This window comes from Phasianus colchicus, chromosome 30, assembly GCF_987193195.1.
Source record: "Phasianus colchicus chromosome 30, bPhaCol1.hap1.1, whole genome shotgun sequence".
Lineage (NCBI taxonomy): Eukaryota > Metazoa > Chordata > Aves > Galliformes > Phasianidae > Phasianus > Phasianus colchicus.
In genome coordinates this window covers 4000171-4025934 of record NC_143465.1, presented here as the reverse complement: position 1 = coordinate 4025934, position 25764 = coordinate 4000171, and the positions used below count along the sequence as shown (strand labels likewise).

The window sequence follows — 25764 nt, the reverse complement described above, 5'->3', positions numbered from 1 at the left end:
TGATGTTGTATGGTGCTGGAGGTAGGTACACAGGTCCCTGGGTCTTATATGTAGTGGGGTAGGCTGGGGGGGTCTGCATTTCCCACCCCACAAGGTTCTGGAGGACAAGTAGATCCCCACACCCTATAAGGGTTTATGGGCCAGATGGAGGTGCACAGCTCCTGGCACCCCAAAACGTTGGCGCAGTGCTGGGGGAGAGCATGCATCTCCCTGCACCCCACGAGGGGTGCATAGTGCTGGACAAGGGGCCTGCAGGCCACAAACCACATAAGGTTGTGTGGTGCTGGATGGGGGGCTGCAACTCTCTGAACATCATAAGGGTTATATGGTACAGGAAGGCTGGGGAGGGGCTGCAGCTGAGTTCTATGGAAAGGGGGAGGAGAGGCTGAGGGGGTGCAGTTCTCCCCCACCCTAAAATTTTGTAAGGTGCTGGGGTGGTTGCACAGCTCTGTGAGTCATATATAGGGTTGGGGGGGGGGGGGGCTGGAAGGGGTTGCATCTCCCCCCACTCCATAAGGTTGTATGGTGCTGGTTGGCGGGGGGGTCCTGCAGCTGGCATCCAAATAGGTTGCTACAGTACTGGGGGAGGACAAGTATCTCTCTGAATCCCATAAGGGATGTGTAGTGCTGGAGGGGGGTGATGCATCTCCCCACCACCCCATAAGGGAGGCACAGAGTTGGACAAGGGTCTACAGGTTCCTGAAACCCATAAGGGATGCCGGAGGGGAGTGCACAGCTCCCAGCACCCCAATAGGTTGGCATAGTGCTGGAGGACATGAATCTCCCTGACTCGTATAATGGAAGCACAATGCTGCACTAGGGACATGCAGCTCCAACATCCCATAAGGGATGGATGGTGCTGTAGCCCACACCTCTCCCCAGCCAGCCCCACACAACCCCCAGCCCCTCTAGCCCCCCCATGACTCATCAGACAGCCACCCCCACTTTTTGGCCCTATTTATCCACAGCCTTTTCAAGACCCCCATGATGGACCCCAGGGGCCACAACTGTGCATCTCAGGCCAACCCCCAATACTGCACCTGTAGGAATATGGCACATGGGGCCCTGCTGGGGCTGTGGCTGCAGTGCTGCACAGACAGGAGGAATTTCCTGCAGGCCCTCAGCCAGGGCCAGATGCCAAAGCGCAGGGTCAGCCTGGGATACCAACATACAGCACAGGAGAGCAGCTCCCAGGTCAGGTTCTGTGGGGGGTTTTGGGATCTGACCCCAACACAGAGCAGGTCCACCCCACAGAGCTGTGGGGCTGCAGCTGCCCCTTTCTCCTCCTGCCTCCATTCAAGTGTCCCACATGCAGTGCTTTATGGGGCTGGGTTGTGTCTGTGCTGTGCTCCGAGCATCCATCCAGCAGTGCATAAGGAAAAGGGTCCCCTAAAAGGCCAAGATGGAGGGAGACAGCAGTGAGTTATCTTTGAAACTGGCATTTAGTACCCAGCAGAGGGAAATCTCCTCAAATGAATGGGAGGAAAGCCCGCTCAGACCCCGCAAGCCCAGAGCTGGGAAGGCTCAGCCCACGGCGCAGGAACGAGGCGGGCATTAGGAACAGTGTTTATTGTCAGTGAGGCCATGGAAGCAGAAAGGAGTGGGTACAGCCCGATACAACGCGCCATCCAGTGCTGGTACAGCTTTTTTTTTTTTTTTTTGGGGGGGGGGGGGGAGGAGGGGAAAGGTCACCAGCCTTAATTCCAGTAAAAATTGAAAAAGAAAAGCATTTTGTCCAGATCTGCAGAATTCATTCAGGTCACCTCTTGTGCCACAGCGCCCCATCCAGCGATGGACATGTGGGTCCAAACTGGAGCTCAGCCTGCAGGTGGGACAAACTGGGGATACCCAGCACTCCTCCAACCACACCAATAAGTGCACTTGAAGCCCTCAGCATCGCTGCAGCCACCCCGTCCCCAAGCAGCTTGGTGCTTCCCCTTAGAAGAGGTGTGTTGGAGATGGGCTGCTCTCCCTCCAGCCCCATTCATAAAGATGGGTGTCTAACCCCAGAGCTGCCCCAGGCTGCAGTGTGGCCCTAGGAAAGAACCAGTGGATGGTGAAGATCTTTGCAATTAATAGAATTTGTATTGAAGGATCCCTTAAAAAAAAAAAAAAAAAAAAAAAATGTCGTTTCACCATAAAGGAAACAAAAATGACCTGAAAAAATCCCAAAGAAATGTGGCCACTGCCACCTGTGAGGTCAGGGGATGCTCAGGGTCTGTGCTTCATAGAAAAAATACACTTTAAATCACTTCACTGGAAACCTCATTTTGCCTGAAGGTTTGTTTGTTCGTTTTTCCTCCCCAATTTTGTTTGTAAAAAAGCTACAAACCCCACAAACCACAGTATGAAGGGCAGAGCACGTGGGGAAGGTCCTGCACCATGCACTGCTGCATGTGCAAAAACACCAAAATGGGAAACTGATGCACCCATGTCCCAGCAGTGGGGTAACAGCCCTCAGACCCCTTTCTCCTCTCCCCCAGGAGACGCAGGGGGGACGCAGCATTCCTCCAAAAGCTATTTTCTCCCCCAAAACCCTTAGGAGGAGAAGCAGCAGCAGTTCCACAGGGGGTAAGAGATGGTTTTCTGTTGGGACGACCCCGTGGGCACCTGCACCAACACTTCCCACACCCATGGGTTTTGTTTTTTTCCCTGAAACCAACATGGTTGCACGTATCCATCCAACCACTGCTCTCCTACACTTCTTCCCTCACAGCACTTTGCTATCACCAAACACAGAGCGGTGCCAAACCCAGACCCCGGTTTGCTCAGCCTGCTGCTGGAGTCTCTGAAATGGAGATGTTTCCCCCAGACCATGGCCATGGGGACGGGGAAGCAGTGGGCTCCGCCTTCCCCCCTCTCCTGCACTGACCATGGTTGCGGCATGGAGCATCCTACTGCAATGAGAGCCCATGCAGCCCCCTGCACTGACCGTGTGCCGTTCCCATAGGGGCGGGCGCTGAGCCCCTGATGGGACCCCACTGGCACTGCCACTACTTCACATCGCTCACAGCCGACCTACACTCAGATTAGCAGTGGGTAGGGAAACCAAAAAGAATTCAGTTAGTGAAACTGGTGAAAGAACTCTGCTATTTACAACCAGCTGAGCTCCAGCTGAGTCCGGAGTGTGCCCTGCAGCACCACAGCACTGCGCTAATGGCCACCTCCGGGAGAAAGGTCCTAAGTTCTGTGGGATTTCATACATTAAATGGGCAGAATCTGCTGTCAGAACCAAGATCTGTGAGTAAGGCTCTGGGCGATGGTCCAGGTAAGTACACTTGCACGCTCTCTGCCCGGTCCTCCCCGTGAAGGGCAGCAGCACAGGGAGGGATTGCATAGTTGGATGCCTTCTGAAAAACAACAAGGGAATGTTGTAAAGCTTTGAGTTATCGGCAGAACTCGTCTTTTATTTCCATGTGGTAAAATGCTGAACCTCACTCTATACAGGACTGGGCCAAGGATTGAATCCGGTTTGGGATCCCTAATTACAAAAAAATCTGTGCAAACATTGCAGTGCTGAATCATAGCCCCCTCTGCGAGACGTGAATGCCGGGGACTGCTCCGACCGCTGCAGGGCTGAGCGGGGAACGCCGTGGACCACATCGCGTGTGAGAGTTACGCAGTTACGGGTTCGCTTTCCTTACATGTCACTCTTTAGCCCTATTATCAAAAATATCTTTAATATTACTCAGCCTAAAGGTCAGTTACGTGGCTCAGCAAAATGGAGCCAAGTTAATTCTATTCAGCAGAACAGAGGTAGTATGGAAGTAGCTTGCTCAAGTAGAAGGTTATCGCGTGTATCCACGTAGGGCTGGAAGCTATGGGCAGCGCGGCGCGGCGTTACCTCCTGTGCTGCAGGGCTCTGTCCTCTCTCCTGCTCCACGCTGGAGGTATTGCTGGTGGGGCACCGACCTGCCTTCTGTCCATCTCTGTACCGCCAACAGAACGGCTCTGCACAGTGCTGCTGAAGGAAAACTCAACACCATTCAGCACTGAGACCATCCTCAGTCCCCCTCCCACCCTCCTGAAGAGCTTAAAAAACAATATTTAAAAAACAGAGCTGAGCCTGTGGGTGGGAGGGCAGAGCCCCATGTGGTGCTGAAGGCGCTGAGACATCCGATGGGCTCAGTTCAACTGAAACAAAATGATAACATCCCATTCCAACTACATTTCTCTCAGTACCAGGAAAAAAATAAAGTGTTAAAAAAAAAAAAAACTCTCCGTTGAAAGGTCTGTGACTTCCTTACTGAGATCGTAGGGCATTCTGCTCCATTCTGGGAAGCACTATGGAGTGAGGCGATGTCAGGGTCCAGCTGAAAGCTTTGGTCTGGGATACGGATCGCTGGGAACCCTCTTCCAACCACAGCTCCCACCTGAGCACACCCTGTGCTGATCCCACCTAGGCAGGATGAGCCCTCTGCCTGAGTCTCTGCAGGGAGGGACCGCTCCTCCCAGCCCCTCTCCCAGATCTTCTCCGCAGCACAGAGCTGAACGCCTCTGTCAGCCCACTCTCTCCTTCCAGCCAGCGAGAGGAGCGCGGGGATAAACGACACCATTATTGCATTCCCCACGTGCCGCAGGTCCAGCCAGCAACGCCCTGGCAGCACTCAGAACCTGTGCACCAGCGCCTCGCGCTCTTTGCGTTTCAGCTCCTCTTTGTAACAGCAGGAGCAGAAATTCCCAGTTTCTGGGTGCCCATAGAAGCTGCAGTTTGGCTGCTTGCATTTGGTCTGCTGAACGCTATAAAGAACCCTGCCTCTCGTTCTGTCCACAGGTGCTCCCTTCTGCGGGCTGTCCTGCTCCAAGTACTCCCGGTAACCATTGCTGTGCTGGGGGGGAATGCAGGCAGGAGCCTCGCACTCCGTGGGGAAGCTGGGGTGAACGTCCATGTCTGTGGGAGAGAACCTTCCCACGTGGGAACGCTGCGGCCGCACCTGAGCGCAGTGCCGGGGCAGGGTGGCATAGGGGGGGAGGCTGCTGCAGGACCCCCCTGCCACCTGTCGCCGACCCTCGTGGTAGCTGGGGGGGTGCGACCCTTCTGCACTGCCACTGACCACGGAGGGCCTGGGGAAGGTGAAGACGCCTGAGTAGCTGGAGGGAAACGCAGCCATTTTAGCTCCGATGGCCAAATCTGGGGTGTGGATGGTGTACGCTGGAGGGGGCTGGGGGTACACGGGGCAGTGCAGATCTTCCTCACCCCTCACCTCCACCTCTAGCTTCTTGGCAGGGGCAGCGCTCCCCAGTGCCTTCTTCTCAGCCTCCTTTTGCTTCTGCTCAGCCAGGAAGCGCTCCTCAGCATCCAGGAGGTACTGCTGGATCATCTCCTCCTGATACTGGTGCCGGTGGCCGGTCTTCAGGTGGCCAGCGAAGATGAACTTGCGTTCCCCTTGCATGGCAGCACGTAGGATGCTGAGGCTCAGCCGCACATCGTTGCTGTACTTGTAGGGGTCCGAGGGCTTCTCGGAGGCTGCTTTACCCATGCAGCTTTTCTCCCCAGGAACCGAAAGGTCTCCCTGGGAAGATTCCTCTTTGCTGCCTTTTCTCGTCTTCAAGGATCCCTTTTTCTTCTTCTCCAGGGTGTCCCCCTGCCCATTGCTCACACCTCCCTTGATAGTTTTGCTGTGCATCAACCCACCCATGTTCTTTTTTAGCTTACTTCCCAAAGTCTTGCCAAAGCTGCCCAGCTTATTGGCAACTGAGTCGGCCCGTTTTTTATCCTTTTCCTTGTCCTTTTCTCGGTCTTTCTTTGGTTTCTCTTTGTCCTTGCAGCCCCTGCTGCCCCCATTGCTTGCTGAGCTGCTGCAGACTGACTCCTTGTCTGACTCTCCTGACTCCGCAGCTGAACGGGCATCGTCCCCTGCTGAGGCTGTGGGGGATTCCGGCTGGGCCAAAGGTGCCTGGAAGAAAGAAAACACATTGAGCTGCTCAGACAAGATTTTTCAGGCTGAAGGTGAAGCAGAGACGGAGGTACGTGCTAGGAGAACAGAGAGGATGAGTGGCGGCTCTCAGATCCAGAGCTATTGTATATCAGAGATGCTGCAGCAAAGAGCGACCAAATATCACCACTCAAGCTGTGCTGGAGATGACACCTTAACAGCTTCAGGCAGATCAGAACAGCTCACAAGGAAGTTCAGGGATTTTTTGCCAAAAGAGGAGACAGGAGGAAAAGAATAAAACCAAGAAACCTCCTCCACTCTTGGCAGCCTGGGGACATCCCCATCACCGGGGCAGCTGCTGTGGTCCGGCGATGCATCACCACTGAGATGCTGGAAACAGATGGAAGTTTTCAGAACTCTATGAGCCAATGTAAGGTCCCAAGAAAGCTCCAGTCACACCATGACACTCAAGGCAGCTTCTGGCGGCTGTAAACCAACGCTCAGTGTTTGTCTTGGAACAAGCAGCAGCTGTCTGTGCTGCCAGACACCTACACAGCAGGATGCATGTGCAGCAGGACGCACAGGGGCGTGCCTCACATTTGCGTGAAGGGTAAAATCAGGCTTGAAAAGCTCTACAAAAAAGCGTGTGCACCAAAACACAGGCTGTTTATCTGCTCAGAGCAACGTCAGCCACAGTGTGTAATGGAGCACAGAACCTCACGTGAAGCCAGGAGATGACTTCACCTCTGCGGCCCTGCAGAAGGGAGGTGTAAATAATTCAGCAAAGAAAACACTCCTCATCTCTTACCTGCATGTCACAAGGCAATGTGATCCATTTAACATTCATGTAGCTGTGCAGCAAGTGCAGCTTTGCTTCCAATGAGAGCGTCACACTGAAATTTAAAGTCAAGCAGAAGAGGGTTACAGTCCATTTCACTCTATAATAAAGGTTCTTTTTTCCATATTTAGTTGTCTGTTTTAATGTATTTTAATAGATCAGTTAGAAACTACCAAGACAACAGCAATACAAAAGTCAACATTTTTATAAGTCTCGCAAACCTTTCAAATAAAGCCAAAATAAGTATGTAAGGAGACTCCTGTGTATCAGAATTGAGTTTGCTACGAATTACAATCAACTTGGCAAATAATCCTTACTTGCATGTGAGACAAGTAACAAGAAAGCAGATATCACAGATCTAATTAGAGCTACTTTCAAAATGATTTTCCTCTTTAAAAATAAATAAATAAATAAATTTTAAATAAAGTAAAGATGTTTTCTCAACAATTTCCACTTGCCAATTTTTTTCCCCACTAAAAACACAGATATTTCCTATTGGCTCAGAATTCTTCCAAGGAGATATCTGTATCTCTTAAGCCTGCCCTGAGCTTGAATACTCTGACCTCGGAGGTTTCTACATTTCCTAACCCAAAGTCATATGATGGGCAAGTCATGCTCCCAGCTCTCCCACCACTATACCACTCCTGGTAATTTCTGGCTCAATAACAGGAAATTCGCTCCTTCAAAATGATGACAGGACTTGCCCACAGCCTGAGCCTAAAATAGGATGGGGCTGCCTGCAGGCTGTCCTCCAATTCCAGGGCCCACAGTGGAAGGTATTTGCTTTCTTAAACGGGGGGACATAGGAATGGAAAAATACACCTTTCTCATGTCTGCAATACAGGCTACAGCAGCTGGTCCTCCTTTGCTTCTCAGGTATGATCTAAGTCTGATCTGAACATCCATATAACATTTGGAACAATCACCTCTTACCCTGGAGAGGGAAGCTGGTAAGATGTCATTATCTCACCCAGAATATTCTATCAGAAACCCCCCCATGTTTTTGAGCATAACGAAGGAAGTGCCACACTGTGACAACTCTGTGCCCCATCACCAACCTGGCCAGTTTGACGTTGTCACTGTCATCCTTTCCCCACTGCCAGTCCTTCCCAGGATCCACTGCAAAGTGCATGGGGAGCAGCTTATGCTCAGAGTCTGTCAAGGGGATCACAGCTGCACAAGGAAGAGAAAGAAAGGCTCTTAGCACCCGAGAAGATGGGATTTGGCATGCCATGCAGAAGTGACAGAGCCTGCCACTTCTGTGCTGCATCTCATCAGTCCCCAGAACTGCAGCTGACACAGAGCCTGACATTCATCTCCAGCACACACTCCAGGTAAATCCAGCTCCCCTGCAGCCTGCCCGAGCCCTCTGCCACATTGCCAGCAGTGGCAGCTAGGCTGCAAGCGCTCACCAAGAACAGCGTCAGCTCTGATGGCCTCTGCTGTCACACCAAAGCACACGCGGGCTCTGCGATCACAAATCACAAGGCTCGTTTATCACATACCTTGATCTTTTGTGGGCTCCTTCTGCTCCATGGATACCAGGGCAGAGAAATGGGCTTGGTCATATGCCAGTACCAACGGAGAGCGGTGGCATTTGTTGGCTGGAACTTCCAGGGGAAGGTAGATACCTCCAAAGGGAATAGGGGCAAAGGCTGGAAAGAAATCGGGCTGATTAGTTTTCAAAACAGGTTAAAGAGGGAAGAGTTGTTTATACTGAAAATGCTCCAGAACACACTGTTTGTTTCACTTCGAGGTTTTACCTGCAATTTTCTATCAACTTGAGGGACAAAAAACCCCCAAAGCAGACATTCATTTAACACCAGGAGAAAAACAGTTACCAAATGAATCTGTGTTTTCTATGAAAGCCCTTCTTCACTCCTCCACAAAAGAAACAACTTAAGTTTGCACACAGAACGATGGTAATTGATTAATCTTCTCTGACAGGAAATTAAGTCTGCTGGTGGAAAATACTACATGTAGGGAACGGAATTTCCCTTCTATACGCCCACATGTGCAGGGGCAGAAGAGGTAGAAAAACATAATGAAAAAGCAACAGGACAGGCTGTGATGTCTGTATGTCTCATACCCTCCGCTGGAATCACCCACAGCAGCTACAGAAGCTCAGCACCCCCCATGCTCTGCTGTCAGATTGGAGATCCAGCTTCATTGGGCAAAAAGTGCCCAGGAACACATGGAGCCAAGGGAAAATACACAGAATGAGCACACACAGAAAAAGAAACATGAGTGCAATTCCTACCTTCTCCCCCTGAGTCTCGCAGCATCGTGTCTGCCACCACCACTATGGGTCTTTTCAATACATGGGCAAGGACAAAAACGTGGAACTCCTCCAGGCTCTCATACACGGGTTCTTCAGAGCTTTCAACACTTTCAGAAACAAGAAATCAATCATTTTTCATCCCCTCTGCTCATCGCTTTTAATGACAGCAAGAGATTCTGACACTGTTTCTCTGCTGTTGCTTGTCAAGTTTCATTTTCTAATTTCAGATTTTAGACATAGATCAAAAACAATTCCTTTTCTAAGACAAGGGTTTATTTCCAGGAAACACCATAATGCTATTCGGCACTTCTTGGAGCGTCTTATCAAAAGAGCCTCAAAGTGGTATTTGTTTGGGATGGCTGCAGCAATCAAGTGCCCTTGAAACCCAGAGGGAGACAGAATGCTGCTGAAATCCTCATTTTTTGTTTATCACTCTCATTTTGGAGCCATGAAGATGATAAAAGATGGGAGAAGATCAGCGTTCAGCTCTGTTCTGCTCCACCTACCCTCCGCAGCCACCTCCGTTGGTGCTGTAGTGCACGCGAGGTTCGCTGGAGGCCAACTTGATCAGCTCGTTCCACTCCTTCTGCCACTCCTCCTCGGTGTAAACGAGACCAGACTGAAAAAGGCAAATAGGACAAAATCCTCAGACTAACTTTTTTTTCCAGTTTCTGCAGTATAGTTTTGTATGTACGGCCACAACATCTCTCTATGGGTTTATGTAAAAATCATCAATATGCATGCATTTCCCAAATCAATATTCCCACAGGGAGACAATCTGCCTCAAATGCAGACTTGGTGTATTTGTGGGGTGGAAATCAACATTTTGATCCACAGAATGAGAGGAAAGCTTTACTCTTACTCTGATCCTTCCATCATTAAAGGCAGTGGCACTGCAAGGAAAACCCATGTATGGCACAGCCTTTTCCTCAAAGACCTACAGTGCTCTGAAGACACTGTCCACCCACAACAGCACATGTACAGCCCTTCCTAAAGCCATCCTAATCCTAAAAGCCTGCAGTAAGAATTTGGTTTGGGGACCACACATCTTCTAACACAGAAGCTTTTCAAATAGCTTCCAACACAACCAGGAGTTGAAAGGTATCAGAAACCATACGAACCCTGAGCAAAATGAGAAATAACCTAAAATAGACCAAGCAAAAAGCTACACTGGAGCCTGCTGTGTTCAAGGTCCTAAGGAAAAACACCAAGAAATGCCCGAGTAAGCGCAGCAGCCCTTCTCTCCTCCTGCTTTCCTAGGCTCCAAAATCAGAGCTCCAGCATCCAAACACAACATCCTAAAACTTCTGAGCTGCCAAGAAAACCTTCACGCCACAAACCAGAAGTAACTGACAGTTGAGCCATCTCTGTTTGCTCAGTGAAGTATTAATTAAGTTTCTCTGCTCCTGGTTAAGCCTTTGATATGAATTCTTTCATCAACCATCTAAAGCAAAACAAATGAGAATATTTTACCCAGAGTGAGCTGTGTAAGAGCGCTTTCCATCCCTGGGCTGCCTCTTTTGGAGCTGCTTTGGAAGGGACAAGCCCAGCAGTGCCTGTGCTGCTGATGGAACCAGGTCTGCTACACCTGACTGTACGCACCTCCTCTGCCCACTGCTGTCTCCCAGATGCTTCTGCTGGGGATATTACAAGGGAATGGCACTACCAAGGTCCTGCACCATCAATATTCTCAAGTGCTGCTAAGATCTACAAGCCACAGGACTCTGCTGTTAGCTAACTCTGGAGATAGCCTCGAGCATGCAGTTTAAAAAGAGGCCTAAAAGCATGCTTTTAATAGCAGTAAAACCTCCAACTATTTATTACCTACTCTGTTTCAAACAGTGAATACATTTTTTTTTTTAAACTGTCAAGATACTAATCCTTGTGCCCTTCCAAAAATAAAAAGGAAGCTGGAAAGTAAACAACATCCTTCAGTTGTCAGGTGGAAACAAAAGTTTACCCTGCTCACAAAAAAGAGCACAATTTGAGGACATCTGGTAACTTTCCACGTTGACAAAGCCAGGTCCCTGCTTTTGGGGTGAACACGTCACAGCTTTGAAGTCTTTAATGTGGCAAGTTTATAATTTCCTTTTTTGGTGGAGAAGCCTGCCCCACGCTTCAGAAAGAGTGCATCTTTCTGATCTTATCACAAGACAGACCTACACGGGAGCACTTCTTACATATCACATCCTGCCACTGCCAGCCAGGCAGCCCAGCAAGGCTGCATCTTCAGTGTGTAGTGATGTTTGTTTTCCATCGATGCCGGACACAACATGGCTCTAATAAAGGAATTTTCCTACTATGTAATACAGAGAATTTCACCCAAGTTTCACAGCCAGAGTTTATACTGAAGGATATTTCTCATCGTGGCATAGCCAAGTTCTGCAAGCCACGGACTTGCCTAAAATTGAAGACATTTGTTTTTCCTCCCAAACTTATGGGATATTTGATCAGGATTTTGCACTCTGCTCCCAGACTTTCAGTCTGGTTCCTACCTCCTTGTTCTGCTGTGTCTGCTGCCAACGCCACCGCCGCTTCAGGGCTTCCCTTTCCACACCTTTATCCATTAAGGTATAAAGGGATTTGCGAAGCACGAGATCTCTATCGTGGAAACCCCACATACCTGCATGGAGGGAAGGAAAAACACTGGAGGATTAGCAAGGACTGGCATTTCTCCACCCTCTGCTATGTAATTAATGTAAGTTTAAGTCCTACAGCATGCCACAAACCAGGGGAAGTGGTACAATGGGAAATGAAGGCAGAGAAATGCAAGTTGAGCAGGGCCAACCCGAACAACCGATTCCACAATCCTAAACTCCCTGCTCAAAGCTCACATCCCATCCATGGCCAGCTTTCAGACAGCTATGACCAAAAGCTATAAGGACTTCAGATATAAGGACTCTCCCCCAAACATTTAACCACATGCTGCTTTTCATCAATTCTATGCTGCTCCGTCGAGGGAAAATGCAGACCAGGTGAAATGAGACTGTGGTTTCGCTGTGTCTGAACAGAGCCAGCCACACAAAGGAAATACACAAGCCCACTCATTTAGAAGTCTGGAAACCTCAAAAATTTGTCACGAGGTGGAGTTACAGGAGCAAAACTGGGCTCTTGGAACTGCTCTGCTCAGCCACCTCCAGAGAACTGGGCGGCTCTGTTATTTCACATTTCCTTCAGAAACATGGGGAAACTTGCCAAAGGGAAGAGGCGAGGCCCAGCCCAGCGAGAACAGTTTTAGAAGTACACAAGCACTTGGCAGCTCGCTTCCCTCAGCTCCAGCTCTCTTTGCCAGCCCTGCACATCCACTGCTGCCTGCCTGGGGCGAGCAGCCAGACCACAGCATCCCACAGGGACAGATGGGACACGCGGTGCTGCTCATCCCAAAGGCAGACAGGGTGCCTGGGATCTCCTTCCATCTCCAGCAGCAGTAGCTGCCTGAGCTGACAGCAGAAAGTGGTTGGGATAAAGAGAGGAGGCTGCTGGAGGGAATCACTGAGCTACTTCCCCAGCCATGCACTCAGTGAAGCTCTTACCCAGGGATGCAGCATGGAGCAGGCAGTTCCCATCACCTGTGGTGGCCAGGGGAAGCAGCCTCTGGCAGCTGGGATCCACATTTGCCCACCAGTTCAGACGACCTGGGGGAATATTTGAGAGCATGAAAACCAGGCACATAGCTGGACACGGAACCAAAAAAATAAGGGAGATGAGGACTGCAGCCTGCTTAATTTACAATGGGAACACCAACGGAGATGAGCTGCACATCCATCCTGCAGCTGGAAGAGGAAAGGAGCGAAGAAGATGCAATAAAAGGACAGGCTGGAATTACAACATCATCATGATGACCTGGGGAGAAAGCCAGGCTGCAAGAACAGGCAGGACATGGGAAATAATGACTTCAGGTCAAATAAATCAGAGCAAAAGCTGGAAGTAGGAGCCAGCCCAGCTAGGATTTAACCCGGACCAGCATTCTCCTCCTGCCCATTTTTCTCTCTGCTTGTTTCACAACGCCAGCCAACCATCAGGCCAAAAGCATGTCCAAAGCCAGCCACAAAAGGTGCCGACAACTCTTCTGGTTTCCCCAGTTAATAACCAGAGTGCTCTCAGTTGCTTCTAGGAAGCAGAACACTCCTACTCGATGCATCTCGTGTGGGTAACTCTCAAAACTTTTGCAGCTGAGCCAAGCAGCTTTACCAATGAAAATGTAAACTGACAGTGCTTAAAAATAGCAGCTTTTGGGTAATATAAGGCACGTGAATTACTACAAGTTAAGAGAGAAGGTTGTCATCTAAAAAGATTATCTAAAAATCTAAAAATAGAAGCTAGGAAAAATTAACACACACCGCAGTTCAGCTTAAGACTGGAAGCTAAACATCAATCAACGGAAGGAAGTTGTGTTACGACTCCAACTCACAACTCCTCACCCTGCTGTGCCCTCCCCACCGCACCGTGTCCCCTGGAGGAGGCTGGGACTTCTGGCAGCAGATCCTGTACCTGCAATAAGCACTTGGGAGGGCACGTTCTGGTCAGGGGGCAAAAGCATTGCATCCACTTGAACTGCTCTTCCGCACAGCTTTCTTTTCCCTGCATTTCCAGTTAACATTCCTGCTCCTGAGCACGGCCTCTGGCTTCACAAGGAGCATGTGATTTCTTAAAACTGTCTGCACAACCTCAGTGAGAACAGACGCAGGAGAGCTAAGTTCAGAAAAGCACTTTTAAACACTATTGGGAGATAAACATAGGAAAAGCATAAGAAGCAGAGCTCACTGGGATGTGATGCTGGTGACTGCTTTTCTCAGCATCAGGAAAGGAACCTGCTGGAGCTGCAGAGACAATAGCTCTGCTTAGAAAAGGGGCTGATTTGCACTCAAAATTGTTTCTGGCACGGCGACGTCGCAAACCTTCACCAAATGGAGCAGAGCCAGAAGAGTAGAGCGAGAAGCAAAACAGCATCTAACAAAAGCTGAACAAAATCAGAATGCTACTGCAGTCAGTATTGAGATTTTTATTGCCTTCGTGTGTTTCCCTGGGAACGTGCTGCTCCGTGTCTGGAAGCAGCCACTGAGTTTGTGGGATTTGTCTTCTCAGGGTGTTTGCTGCACCTCTGGTCAGCACTCTGGAGTTGTGCAGACTCCCAGAGAGTACAGCCAGGTCCACACACACTGACACACACCTTCAGAAGGCTTTTCTCTTTGCAGCACGCAGTCACGACGTGCTGCCCGTCCACAGCAAGGCACGCAGAGTAATTTGTCCAGACTTCTACATGCTCTGAGTTATGCAAGAGAGGTCATCGCCACTTCACTCTCTCCAAAGGAGCCACATTCCCCAAACCTTTCTCAATATTTTGCTTGTGGCAAGGCAGTAAAGGGCCAAGAGGCCCCCTAGAAGTATTTAAAACAACATCTTTCTCTGTGCACAGTTATTAGCAGCAAGTCCTGGAAGCTCTGCATGCCAGTAGAAGGGAAAAATAATTGGATTCAGGAGCACAATGGATCTTCCTGCCATCAGCACTTCAGCAACAGTGAGAGAAATGTGTGTGTGACTGGCAGGACAAATTGACACGTGCACCAAAAGCTTCGCTACTGCTGGCTCACCGTTGGCTCATCACAGCATTTTGGGCTCCTGGCTACCTCTCACTTGTTCTTGCGCTTTTCAGCTTGTTTCTCTCCCCGCTGGCTGGCAGAAAAAGCTCCATTACGAGCTGATGCTGCTCCAAAACCTAAGAGGTCAGAGACGGTTCTTTTGCACAGCTGAAGCAGTCCACAGTGTCAGGGGCTTCCCTTTGCAGCAGACACCGGCAGCACTGCTCTTATGGACCCAGCTCCACCAAACAGCTGCTTTCAGGATGTTTTTCTGCACAGCAAGAGCATTTGTTTGTTCCAGAAGAGCTCAGGAACCTGCATCCAAACTCACACATTTTGTGAAACACAGCTTTCCTCTAACAGGAACCTCTAAATAGGTCACACAAATAGGAAGGAATGAAGAAAGTGCTGCTCCTAGTCCAAAGCCCAGCACTGACTCACAGAAATCAAATGGCTTCCCTGAGGCTACCAGGGACTCCGTGTGGAATGAGGGCCGCCCTCCCCGCGTGGCAGAGGCAGCATTCCTGGGGATGATTTGTTCTCTAGCTCCTCAGGCTGACGTGACTGATCCAGCGCTAACACCCACCTCTGTGCTTGTGCAGTTGCTGCAGAACACATTTTTCTCCCCTTGCTGAATCACTGGGTGGAGAAAGAGTGGGATCACCTCCTGGAACTGGGTTATCAGAGACGAAAAAAGGAGAAAGCAGCAAGAAAATGTGGCAAGCTCATTTATCCTAACTAAAATTAGATAATTTGTCTGCAGGCTCCCTCATCCAGTTCAGAGCCCATCTATTTGACAAAAGCTTGCAGAAAGCACTTTCATTTCAGGATCTGGCAACAAGAGCTCATCGTGATGCACTCACACACCTGTAGCTTTCTCCCTGACCAGAACATATCTTCCATCATCAGGAAGGCCAAGAACCAGAGGCTTACCGCATGTCACAGCTAATCATGCTGCCGTTTCCACCTGCAGGAATGCTGCAGAGCATAGCAGCACCAGCTCTAAAGCTGGCTGTTGGGCACACTTCCCCCAGAACCGAGGCTCAGATTCCCACTCTCAGTGCAGAGGGGCCAAAGGAATCCCAGCCATGAGGTTCTCCACGAGCACTGGCCCATCAGGAGCCTGATCTGTGTTCTGCAGCAAGGTGGGCCCAGATGTGAGCTACCTCTTTTCTCTTGAGAAAAATCAGTGTGGCCAATGACTGACAGGCTAAAATATCTGCAGAAGCTTTGCAAGTCAGATGTTAGTGCGTAAGAGCAGGAGGGTACATGTACTCATGTGCCTCTGATCATGCATGAGCTGAACCCAGCTGAAAAGCTTTGGGAATCGGGTGATGCATTGTTGAGGCAGGGACGGAAGTGTGCAGATTTCTTTGATTGCCTGCTTTGAGACGCGGGACGCTTACATTCCAGGAACAAGGAACTTGTTCACCAATCCAACAGTGAAGCAAGCGTTGAGGGAAGAGAGGCTGAATCCTTAACTCAGCAGTTTTTAAACAGTCCACCTACAGACGCTTACTGCAGTGCCAGCCAGGAGAAAGAAGCAGAAGTTTCCTTGCCAACGTGCTGGGGGGACTTTTAGAGAAGGGCTTGGCATCATTTCACTGACCTTGGAGCAAAGGCACAGCAATCAAGCCTAGGGTTTCTTTCCACTCTTCCTGACTTTACAGATGGCCTCAGGCAAGGCACTGCCTGCTGCTGCTCTGTGTGCAGAACTAGAAAAACACCCTGCATCTGCAGAATACAGGACAAGGCCTAAGCCATTTAGGCTTGCAACAAAGAACGCTAAGGTTGCAGCAAGGGCCAAATTCTCAGCTCCACCAAGGCCTTTTCAGAGCTTGGAGCATATTAAAAGCTTTTCAAGAGGATGTCATTACAATTTACAGCCACTTTAAGCATGCTTACTCTGCCACAGTGGTGTAAAGGGATCTCTGGATAGAATGAGAAGAGTATCTTAACATTTACTGGTCTATAAAATATTTGCTTAATTCTCTAAGGACAGCACTAAATTAAGAAGGGATATCAGTGTAGATCACAGCAACATGCTCAACACTCTACTTCAAATTAAGCTTGGAGCATCTCATATACACAGTGCAGCCCTTTATTAAAGATAAACACCCATTTATAACAAATCCACATATATAATGCAGGTTCATTTTGCCCTCAAAGAGTGCTTCGTAAAAGTCAATTACTTAAAATTAATGTTATCTCTGAGAAGCACCCCAGCACTCCCATGGATGAGTACAGCCAAGCGGCTGATCCAGCTCCATCTGAGAGTGGGCTGCCTGCTCTGCCAACAGCACACTCCTCTTCCACCAAGGTATTAGAGGGACTTGCTGGATACGTTATGTGTACACAAAAGGGATTCACACCAATTATAGTTTCAGGAAACTATGCTGAAAACTAAATCCTAACCACCTAAATATGCCATAGCTGTTGGCCACAGTTTGTGCCAAAAGGCAGCAATCCAATACCCAGCCTGAACTCTGCTGAGATGCAGATTAAGTGTGCTTCAATTTGCATCAGCTTCACCACACACAAACAGCAATGCTGCCGTAACAAGATCACTTGGATCAAGTGTTCATTTCCAAAACATGAGAATATTTATTACAGGAACACCTGAGCAGGACAGGGCTAAAATTTGAGATTCAGAATCTATGTTATCTCTGAAGGAATAATAGTTTTGTAGGTATGTGCACTACAACAGAAGTAAAAGAAGATGTAAAGGCTTCTGAGCTCCTGCCTAGTGCCCCCACCATGCCCCAGCCACACACCATCCTGACAGCACGTACTACGCTCCTCCTTGCCAGCATGGAGGTCCCACTCATTCACCAGCCCAATCTTATTTACAGATCACCTAGCAACTATTCAGGAGGAAAACAGCATGTCAGAAAACAAATCCGTCCGCACTCACAAGGTGGTTCCTCTCCAGGCACACACAAAGCCAGCAGACGAGTTTTCCTGCATTGAATTAGCAAGCATATAAAATGCATCATCCATCTAAAACATTTATAATCACTTCTAATATCCATTCATGATGATTCGCTGCTCTTTGCATTATGCAGTCATTTCTTTCCCCCCCCCCTTCTTGCAGTAGGGCTGATGGGATAGCACAGGGCATGGGGAAGCTTAGGTGGTGAGATAATGCAACTTGTTTTTTTTTTAGTATTACCATTTAGCTGCATGAACGATGACAACACACACAATTTACATTCCGTGTCTGCAGGCAAAGTGACAAAGTGAAGCAGACTCTTGCTCAACTCTTGCACCACGCTATAAAAAGGGATGAAATAAAATCTATCACATACACATCCTTGCTCAGTTCTTTGCAGCCTACGGCACATATGCCAGCATATTCCAGTTGGCGCTGCTGTGAACTGCCACCACTGTGGCACTGGCATGGAAAATAAATAATTTGGGAGTGTAAATTGCTTACCAGCCTGCTCCAGTGCCACCAGCATTGACTGCTCAATGAGGTCTCGCTCGATGAAGCTGCGGAACTCCTCTGTGTACACCGTGAGGTCGGGCAGCTGGAAGGTGGAGATGGGCATCTCCAGCAGGTGCTCACTGCTGCCGTTGCTGGAGACGTGAGACCGGGCCAGGGAGACAATGGTGGAGCTGGCGTGGGAAATGCCTCGAGACAGGCGTTTTTCTTGCAGGGGAAGGAAAATGAAACACCACTTGAATGGTGCAGAAGCAGCAAACCTCACCAAAGCCATTATTAAAATCACTGCCTTCAGTTTGTATTTTTTGGTTGCTGAAAGCTGAATTGCTCTAACGCATTTCCAACTCAGAAATAGGGAAGTCATCCTGCTCTGTACTCGGCACTGGTGAGGCCTCACCTGCAGTTCTGTGTTCAGGTTTTGACACCTCAGTACAGAAAGGACATGGAGGTCCTTGCAGCAGGTCCAGAGAAAGGCAACAAAGCCGGGGAAGAACTTGGAGGATGTGCCCTATGAGGAGAGACTGAAGGAACTGGGGCTGTTTGGTCAGGGGAAGAGGCTGAGTGGAGACCTTACTGCTCTCTGCCAATCCCTGAAAGCTGACTGTAGCACAGCGGGGCTGTCTCTTCTCACTGGTGACAGGACGAAGGGAAATGGCCTCAAGTTGCACCAGGGTAAGTTTAGGTTGGATATCAGGAAAGACTTCTTCACAGAAAGGGTTGTTAAGCACTGGAATAGGCTCCTCAGGGAGGTGGTTGAGTCACCATCCCTGGATGTGTTTAAAAACGGTTTGGATGTGGTGCTCAGGGACATGATTTAGCAGAGGATTGTTAGAGTTAGGGTAGTATGGTTAGGTTGCGGTTGGACTTGATAATCTTTAAGGTCTTTTCCAAACTGAGCAATTCTACGATTCTATGACTGCTCCACGTGGCTTTCTGATGGCTCTTACCCTGCACAATGTCATCCTGCCGCTGCAGCGGTGGTCGCCCGGGCCGGGCTGCCTCCTTCTCCAGGGGTTTGTAGCTGCGTCCCTCGTTGAAGGAGTGTGGCAAATTCCCTGCGTGCACCTGCCGTAGCTGCTCAAAGTCACTCAGTGCTGCACTCAGATCCCAGTTCTTACCTGGATTAGAAGGCATCGAAAGTGGTGACCATCATACGAGAGAAATGTCAAGTCAGCTCTTACGACACCCACCTGGAAAGTAATACTAGGCTATCTACCCATGACATTTGGAGCTATATTCCTGCCCAGGATTTGGATTTGAAGAAATGTTACATGAAATGAAGGGCCCAACACATCAGGCTTACTGCTAGTTATCACTCAGATGGCTCACACACTCCCTCAGCGTGCAGTAGACAGGCACAGGGCTTAGAGGGAGCTGCTGCTCCTGCTTGCTGGAGCCTGCACAACCTCCCCAAAGCTCCCAAAACCACGAGTTTTGCCAGAACTACATTTCTGGCTACAAAACGAAGGGCAGGGTCACCATAACAGCACACATGCTGAACACAGAGCATGGGACTGAAGACAAACAAACAGCATTCTGCCCTTAGGAAAGGGAAATGGAAGGTCAGGCTGTGTTATGTCCACCAGCATGTAGGCAAGCCAAGTGCTTCAGGTCAGAGCCAGAGCTTTGTTTTCTAAGCCTCTCCAACTGCTGTGAAGATAATCCATTGTGATGCATACACCACTTCTTTGCTGACAAAGTTTAACAGCCTGCAGCTCTCATCCCTCACATTATTGCAGGATAACACTCAACCAAAAAACAGGAAAAACGTGAAGCGGGACTTTAAAAGCTCATGGTTTCTAACAAAACTTTTTTCAGGCTCTGCGCATGGTTTTTAAGAGACTCGACTATTCCTGAGCTGACACCCAAAATTTAAAAGCAAGGAAAACGCCAGCCAGCCTAGGCAGCAGCTCCATCACTTTCCAGCAGGCTGCAGCCATTACCAGCCAGATAAATTATTCATCAAAACCGATTTAACTTAGAGTTGGGGGAATCCTTAAAGCAATTCCTCTTCCTGCTAACACGACCCAGCAAGCTGAAAGAGTATATGTTAATACACTGAAGTCCTCCAGTACGCAGTAAATTGGCCTTTTAGAAGCCACTGTCTTCCACAGGCTTTAATATATAGCAAAAAAAGAGTCTACCATATGGCTTACATTAGAGAAAATTGTGATTTTTATGAACACTGTTAGTCTAAGCTCTTAAATTAGCAAGTTAGCAGACACTGTAGAAAGAAAGCCAACTTTATATATAGTAACTCCACTACAGGAAAGATATATAAACTGCCAATTGGTTTATATTATAGCTCATGGATAATACAAGAAGCATTATGTCTAATTCCCAAACGGAAATATGCTTTTTAAGTATTCAAATTCTTCTGAGAGATGTAATTCGCAGTGTTTAATGACTGACTCCAAGCGGAAAGTTATTTTAAGGTTTACCTTTTGAGGTTGTTTTCCTGTTTCATTCTTTAAATGAACTAACAAATCAGTATCGAAGAATGAGAATGATCCACCTGATTAAAATTAGAGCTCCTGGCTCACCATTACCTGCTTCAACACAGAAGCAACAGGAGAATGCTCTAATATTGACCCAGCAAAGCTGTATTTACCAGCAGCTGCTTCAGAAGTGAAAACCCTTTGGAGGGTCTATATATAAATGATGGAAAAGTCTCTGCCTTCCCCCGTTTCCACTTGTGGAGATGTCAGCTCCACAGAGGCTGTGGGAAAAAACACAGTGACTTGGTGTTATGAACACAAGGTAAAACTGCTGTTGTCAAAGTGAATCAACTCACGTGCCAGAGTGAGAGACACAAAAATTGGAGGAATACCTGCATTAACCTTTTTCTATCACAAACATAAATACTGGTTTTGAAAGACAGCATTAGAATCCTGACATGAAACCAAGAAACCTAAAACCAGAGCATCAGTGCAGCACAAAACCCACAGCCCTCCAGACTTCTGCTCAGGCAGCACTTCACCATGAGTGGGCTGTGAGATGCCATGAGGTGCTGTGAGCAAGAGGGCCGTAGGATGTCACAGTGAACAGGGCCATGGGCTGCCATGAGCTGGGGGCCGCAGGCCACCATGATGGAGGGGGCTGCAGGCCACGAGGAAGTCAGAGGCCGCCATGATGGAGGGGGGCTGCAGGACATGAGCTGCTCCCCACACGCCCAGCCTTCAGACCCTTCCCCATCTCACAGTCATGCCTGCTGGGTGTCCAATTGTCTCACTTGAGCCTCTGGAAGAAGGAGGAACCAAGGCTCCTTCTGAAGCAAAGCCAAACTTGCACCATTACCTTTATTCCAAGCTTGAGAGGGTGATGATACAGCTCAAGTATCACAGCATACTTAACTGAATTGCATTTCGGTTAAGTATGGACAAAGTGCCAAATACAGCTTCCTCTGTTTCAAATGCAATGTTTCCGTCCTCCAGCATTTAGCACAGGCCAACATTTAGTCACCATCATCTTGTCAACACAAACCCAAAGGCATTGCTTGCAAGAAAGCTTACAGCCCAAAAATTCAGACCTGGCGGCCTCTCCTTGCCTCTGCCTATAGCTATAAGCAGAAGGTGAAAAACCAATTATCCACAGCCTTGAAACTAAACACATTCATTAAGGAGCAAGTTGCCCATTTTAAGTTTTTGAGAAAATGTCAATATTGTGCTATGTTTTAGGGCAAACAAACACACTTTTAAGCAGGCAGAGTGGTGGAGAGCTGCCAGCATGATGCGTTGAGGCTGCATACAGATGATGCAGCATTTCGAGGCTTCAGTTCCTGAGCACTCAGTGCCTTCTGGCACCTGACAGACTGACCCTGCTGACAGCAAGTGCCCCATGATGAGCCCTGGGTACACTTCTGCACAAGTCAGCCTGTAAGGGCTGCTGCCAGGAGAGGTCACTGGCTCAGCAGCACGCAGCATGGATGGCCAGATACCAGCAAAACAGCAATTTATACTGGTATAATCACACCACCTTCACAAGCAGAACAAGATATACCAGTAAAAGCTTTGAAAAGCTTTGCCTGTATAATTACCCCTTACTGCTTTGAAAACACAGGCAGCCATCAGAGCTCTCGCTAGCAGCGATAGTGCTGCTGACAAGAAAAATCCCAAAGTTTTACTACCACTGCTGGCAGCGAACAACATGCAGGAACAGAAGTTGAATGAAGCACTGCTGTGTTCCTGTTCAGTGCATTCTCCTTCCAAACATTTGAAATTCATTACCTGATGGCCACGTAACAAGAAACCAGGGCAGAATTTCACCAGCACCACTGCTGATGGCACCAGCTGGACACCAACTTCCATCCTCACAGGTCCTCCCCACCCTTCTTGCAAGCCCTTTCCACCCTCAGACCACACCAGCCTCCTCCCAGATCCCATCCCCAGCTATATGTACCTTCAAGCAGGTCTCTGGCCAGTCCTGGCTCTGCCCCTGTCGAGCGAACAAAATCCGATAGGACGATGTCCATATCCAAGGTTGTCTGCTCATGGATTCCTCCTGGCAGCTGGGGTCAGCAGCGCCCGGATCAGCACCTCGGCCTCAATCTAGAAATGAGACCAACGACACGTGTGGCTCGCATTACAGACTATAAAATAATTAGCCTGGAGAGGCAGCTCGGGGCTGGCTGGGAACTATCCGATGGCAGGTGCCCCCTGAGGGGGAAGGCCTTCCGCACACAGCTAATTGTGCTCTAGGACTGCTGATTAAGGGATCAGTAACTGTGAGTAAAGCCAGGAGATCCACTGCCTCCACAGCCAGTCAGAGCAATGCTGCGGGTCCAGGTGTACCAAAGGCTCAGCAGCTTCAGGGTGAAAATTCTCATCTCAAAGCATCTCAGGGCAGCTCCTCGTTGCAAAATCACCGGCAAAGAGCTAGGAGAAGAAATGAGTTTGTTCAGTAGCAGAAAACAGAAAGCTCCTCTCTCTTGCCCACCTGCACAGAGGCCTGCAGCCCTTTCCTTGAGCAAAATGCTGTAATTAGGAGATGTTGCCAATGCAAAATGAAACAAAAAACCTTTTCAGGCAAATAAAGTAAACTCCTTTCAAAGGAACAGAACTGTACCACTGCAGCTTTCCAGGAAGAGGAAGCTCTCTGCACTTGATTTTAACCAGCACCAATGCCCTTTACTAAAGCCTTGTTCACTCTGTGCAGCTTGAAGAGCCCTTCAGCTCTACCTTGCAAAGGCAGAAATGGTGTGATTCAGTTTGAGAGAAAAGCAAACCAGCTTGGCAGCCCCAGCTGTATTCCATGAGAGATCTTCCTGCCCCTAAAAATCACCCAAGTCTTCACAAAAAGATCTCCAAAGCCAACACACCGCAAACCCCTCCAACAGCTGGTCTTCCCAGAAGGGAACAAAACCGACCAGTGCAAAGATACATTATGTAAACTTTCCATTTTAACAGGTCTGAAGATTTAGAAAGCCACATGTAGGTGTGTGCTCTTGCTGTGCATTCAAATCCTGATTTACTGCATTCCTCAGGGCAGAAACAGAGAGCAGCTCCACAGCAGCTTGGACCCAGAAAAGGCTCTGCGGCCTTTTGCAGCTAAAAGGGTTATAAAAGAAAAAAAAAACCCAACTCTCAGCTAACACAACCTGCTGGAAAACTCCTCCTAAGCTGAAATTTGGCACATGAATAAGAGGGGAAAAGGTGTGTAAGGTAGGTCAACAGAGCTGTCACCGCATGGAGAGGAGAGGAAATTTCAGCGTTACAGGGAAGATGAACAATCTCATCCACTTTCCGAGTGCCTTAAAAACAACTCTTTTCTGGAGCATTCCTACAGATGGGCAAAACACCCTCAACACAAACCCCAGGCACAAGTGAAACACGCAAGCTGTAATCTGGAATTTCCTGGCTTTGTTGGTTAAATACCATTCTTATTATCTTCCACACTCTCTAATCATATTCTTATTAACTATACACACAAAAAAAAAGCTGCATGTTACTTAACACCAGGGCAATCTTGGGGCTATTGTCACCCGAAGGCAATCCTAAAACCAAGTGCATTCTGACACAGAGCTTTGCCATACCAATGATGAAGAGGATCCCCTCACCACAAGCCACATCCCCCAACCACTGGGGAGAACTATGGGAGCAGTGAGTGGGGTTTCTCAGTGAAAATTCAGCATCACCAGAGCAAAAGGTAACTTCCTTCTGGTGGGTTCAGCACTTAAAAGCAAGAGGCCTTTCGGAAGGCAGAAGAAAAGAGCAGTGGCACAGCCCACGCCTGCTGACTCGTGGCATTAGCAGCTCCTTAGCAAACTCCCTCACACACAAATATGTCAGCATCTCGACACTGCAAGGCAAAACACAGATGGAAAACTCCAGGTCCGACGACACAGTAATGAACTGCCAGAGATTTACTGCGAGGGTTCATCCAAAGAAGCACCCTCTCCCCCTGTGCTGACTGCTATTGATTGCTTTCTTTACAGAGAGCTATCTCCCTTCTGCAAGCTTTTGGCATCACCCGGGCACTGGGCAGGAGCAGCCTTGCGGAAATGTGGCTGCACAGGGAGCACAGTCCTGTGTGCTGCTTTCTTTCCCTCCTCTTCCTCCTCCTGCAGCTTCAAAGCCTGCTATAAGGATGGGAAATTCACTGTGCTCATCCCTCCCACTGCACCAGGTAGGAAATGAAACCCAAAAAGATCTGCAACCACAAGTGTTACAGAATCATAGAACTTTGCCCCACAGAAATCAAAATGTTTCAGGTGTCAGCACACTAAAATCCCCCCAGGAGTACACACAGAGGCATTTATGACCCTGTTAAAACAGACAGCTTCCAGTGCTGGACAGAATCCCTACGCGAGCTTTTCTGTATGATCTCTGCAATGCTGACAGACCTTTGCATACAGGTAGGAATTACGCAAATTAAAGCCTGAGTATTCATGCTTTAATCTCCCCACAGAATCCCAGCTCTCCTCTGGCCCAACACACAGACATCACCCCCAGCACACAGACATCACCCCCAGCCCTCCAGGCACTGCTTTTCCTCTCATACACAACCAGAATGGCACAAACATTTTGGAAATCACTCATTTCCCCATCAGAGCTACATCCGGACATGGGCTAACTCCCCAAAGGTGGGTGAAGGCATGCCTGAGGAGCTGTTCCAGCCAACACAAGCAGCACGCAGCCCATCCTGGCTATGCTCCACAGCTTTGTGCAAGGAAAACCCTCCACAATCCAGTAGGTGAAATACAAATACCGCTGGAGAAGGAGGGACTGGAATCCCCCACCCAAGGCACACTCCACTCTTACAGGTTCTTGAGATATATTTGCATGTGGTTTATCAAATTTGTAATGCACAGCTTTGTTACAGGTTTGAAACATTGCAGAAAACCATGCTACAGGGTGTTATAGAGCTCATTTTTTTAAGCTATCCCAGAAATACCTTCTAATCAGCACGTATAAAGGGAAAGCTTTTCAAAACACTTCCATTTTAAGCCATTCCAGACAAAAATGCCACCAAAAGCACTTCTGTGTGCACCCCAAGTCCTCACTGTTTAACATTATGTGCAAAGCAACAGCTGAACTCGGAGCATCCCACCTCTCACTGCTATCCACAGCGCTCCTGTAGAAGGAAAGCTTCCAAATTTCCCCATTTCCACTGGTGAAGAGCCAAAACCAAATTGCCTTAATTTGCAAAGACTCAAATTAGAACAACTCCCTGCACACTACAGGAGGGAAGGAAGGAATTTGGCAGGTGCTGTCCTGCAGCAGGTGAGGAAGGGGTTAGGTGTGTGG

The 25764-nt window shown here is 48.7% G+C and overlaps 1 protein-coding gene across 4 annotated transcripts in view; it reads right to left on the bottom strand.

Annotated features, from left to right (window-relative positions):
- Window positions 1–581: 581 nt before the first annotated feature.
- Window positions 582–25764, bottom strand: part of OTUD7B (OTU deubiquitinase 7B) — a 35804-nt gene continuing 10621 nt past the window's right edge. For 3 of the 4 annotated variants that reach the window (XM_031606332.2, XM_090126836.1, XM_090126837.1), the window contains 11 exons: window positions 22418–22566; window positions 18967–19137; window positions 18011–18226; window positions 12529–12630; window positions 11491–11618; window positions 9502–9614; window positions 8975–9102; window positions 8220–8369; window positions 7773–7887; window positions 6685–6769; window positions 583–5897 (listed from right to left, as the gene is read on the bottom strand). In XM_031606332.2, coding sequence (XP_031462192.1) covers window positions 4608–5897; window positions 6685–6769; window positions 7773–7887; window positions 8220–8369; window positions 8975–9102; window positions 9502–9614; window positions 11491–11618; window positions 12529–12630; window positions 18011–18226; window positions 18967–19137; window positions 22418–22490 — 2571 coding nt within the window. In that variant the 5' untranslated portion in view covers window positions 22491–22566 and the 3' untranslated portion in view covers window positions 583–4607. Of the gene's footprint in view, window positions 5898–6684; window positions 6770–7772; window positions 7888–8219; window positions 8370–8974; window positions 9103–9501; window positions 9615–11490; window positions 11619–12528; window positions 12631–18010; window positions 18227–18966; window positions 19138–22417; window positions 22567–25764 lie in introns of those variants that run through there. The other variant, XM_090126838.1, reaches the window with a different exon arrangement.